Source organism: Carlito syrichta, unplaced genomic scaffold (assembly GCF_000164805.1).
Source record: "Carlito syrichta isolate Samal-C Ts95f unplaced genomic scaffold, Tarsius_syrichta-2.0.1 Scaffold86295, whole genome shotgun sequence".
Lineage (NCBI taxonomy): Eukaryota > Metazoa > Chordata > Mammalia > Primates > Tarsiidae > Carlito > Carlito syrichta.
The window spans coordinates 62,634-64,538 of NW_007030391.1; the positions used below are offsets into that span (position 1 = coordinate 62,634).

A 1,905-nucleotide genomic window follows, 5' to 3' on the forward strand; every position below is an offset into this window, starting at 1 on the left:
CAGGGTGGGCGGATAAGAGGCGGGGGCGGGGCCTCGCAGAGACCCTCGAGAGCCCGGGCAAAGGGCGAAGGGGGCGGGGCGGGGCGGGGCGGAGCTAAAGAGTATACTGGGCCCGAAACGAGGTTGGTCGTGCAGCCAACAGGAGTCGGAGCCTCGGAGTCAAAGCCAAACAGCGCGCGCACAGGTCAGGAACCCGGACCCGCAAGGCGGGGGTCAGGGTGCGGCTCGGGCCGAGAAGGCGGGCAACCACGTGGCCTGGTAAAGGCGCAGAGAGAAGGCAGTCGGCGCCGAGAGTTGGGCGTCCCGGGGGGACGTGGCTAGTGACTGGGGGCGTCCTGGATAGGGCGTGGCCAACCCCCTGGCCCGCCTCCTCTTCTGTCCCCGTCTTAGGAATTGTGTTTTCTAATGGGCCACGCTGGCGGGCAGTGCGCGATTTTGCACTTGGAGCCCTGCGAGGGTTCGGGCTGGGTGCGCGGACCACCGGGGAGCGCGTCCTGGAGGAGGCGACGTGTCTGCTGGGCGAATTTCGAGCCACCGTGGCTGCGGCCTAGCCGGGCTAGCAGATGGGCCTGGCGTGGGTGTGGCCGGCGGACGGCCAAGAAGGGGCCGAGGGAAGGCGTTTGGGAAGAACAAAACCAATAAGCTCCAGGAGCCAGCGGGGGAGGCCGGGTCTCAGCTTTATGACCCCGTTCTGCTCCCACCCCAGGGGCCCCGTTGGCCCCCCGGCTGCTTCTAGATAATGCTGTTTCCAACGTCATCTGTTCTGTGGTCTTCGGGAACCGTTATGGCTACGGGGACCCGGAGTTCCTGCGGCTCCTGGATCTCTTCAATGACAACTTCTGCATCATGAGCTCTAGATGGGGCCAGGTGAAAGGGCCAGCCGCGATATCCCCTTCGTGTTCCCAGCCTTATGCCAGACCCGGAGTACACGAACTTACCGCCTACAACGGATCGTTAGAATGGGGCAGTCTTAGATTCTTGGAATGGAAGAGTTCTAGGACCTACAACGTCAAGGTCTTGGTCTGAGCTCCCCGTAGGAAAACTAAGGCCTAGTGGCCGTGTCCATGAGTCGGAGTCTCATTTTGTTACCCAGGCTGGAGCACTGTGGCACGCTCGCTGCCACCGCAGCCTCGACCTGCTGGGCTCAGGCGATCCTTCCGCCTCATCCTTCCAAGTAGCAAGAGCCACAGGCATGTGCCACCTGTCTAATTTTTTTATTTCTTGTAGAGACAAGGTCTCGCCATGTTGCTCAGGCTGGTCTCCAACCGCTGAGCTCAGGCAATCCTCTCGCCTCAGCCTCCCAAAGTTCTGGGATTACAGGCATGAGCCATCACACCTGGCCCCAAAGTCCTATTGAGATCCTGTCCCCCCAGATGTACAACATCTTCCCCACCCTGCTGGACTGGCTTCCAGGTCCGCACCACCGAATCTTCCGAAACTTCATGGTGCTGCAGGACTTCATCTGTGCACAAATCCAGCGGCACCGGCCGACGCGGCAGCCCGGGGAGTCCCGCGATTTCATCGGTTGCTTCCTGGACCAGGTGGATAAGGTGCAGATCCTTGCTACCCCAAACCCTAGCCATGCCGCCCACCAACAGGGGCCCAGCACACGGCAGCGCCTGTCTCCCGTGTCCACGGGAACAGCCTGACCCAGAGCGCCATTCCCAGGAGAAGACGTTGGTGACGACGCACAACCTTTTCTTCGGCGGCACCCGGACCACCAGCACTACCCTGCACTATGGGCTCCTGATTCTGCTCAAGTACCCAGAAGTGGCAGTCTGCAGGCTGGAGAGACCCAGGGTGAGGGGTCGGGGGTTGGAGTGGCTGGACAGTCCGGAAAGCACGCGGCTCACGGCCTCCGCCGGCGCCAGCCAAGGTGCAGGCGGAGCTGGACGCTGTGGCAGG

At 62.4% G+C, this 1,905-nt stretch overlaps 1 protein-coding gene across 1 annotated transcript in view; it reads left to right on the forward strand.

Annotated features, from left to right (window-relative positions):
• Nucleotides 1–1,905, forward strand: part of LOC103259634 (cytochrome P450 2F2-like) — a 3,834-nt gene that overhangs the window by 1,146 nt on the left and 783 nt on the right. Inside the window, 6 exon segments of the mRNA XM_008057298.1 lie at nucleotides 4–184; nucleotides 391–538; nucleotides 705–867; nucleotides 1,374–1,549; nucleotides 1,638–1,780; nucleotides 1,872–1,905. The exon segment at nucleotides 1,872–1,905 is cut by the window's right edge and continues 10 nt beyond it. Coding sequence (XP_008055489.1) covers nucleotides 4–184; nucleotides 391–538; nucleotides 705–867; nucleotides 1,374–1,549; nucleotides 1,638–1,780; nucleotides 1,872–1,905 — 845 coding nt within the window.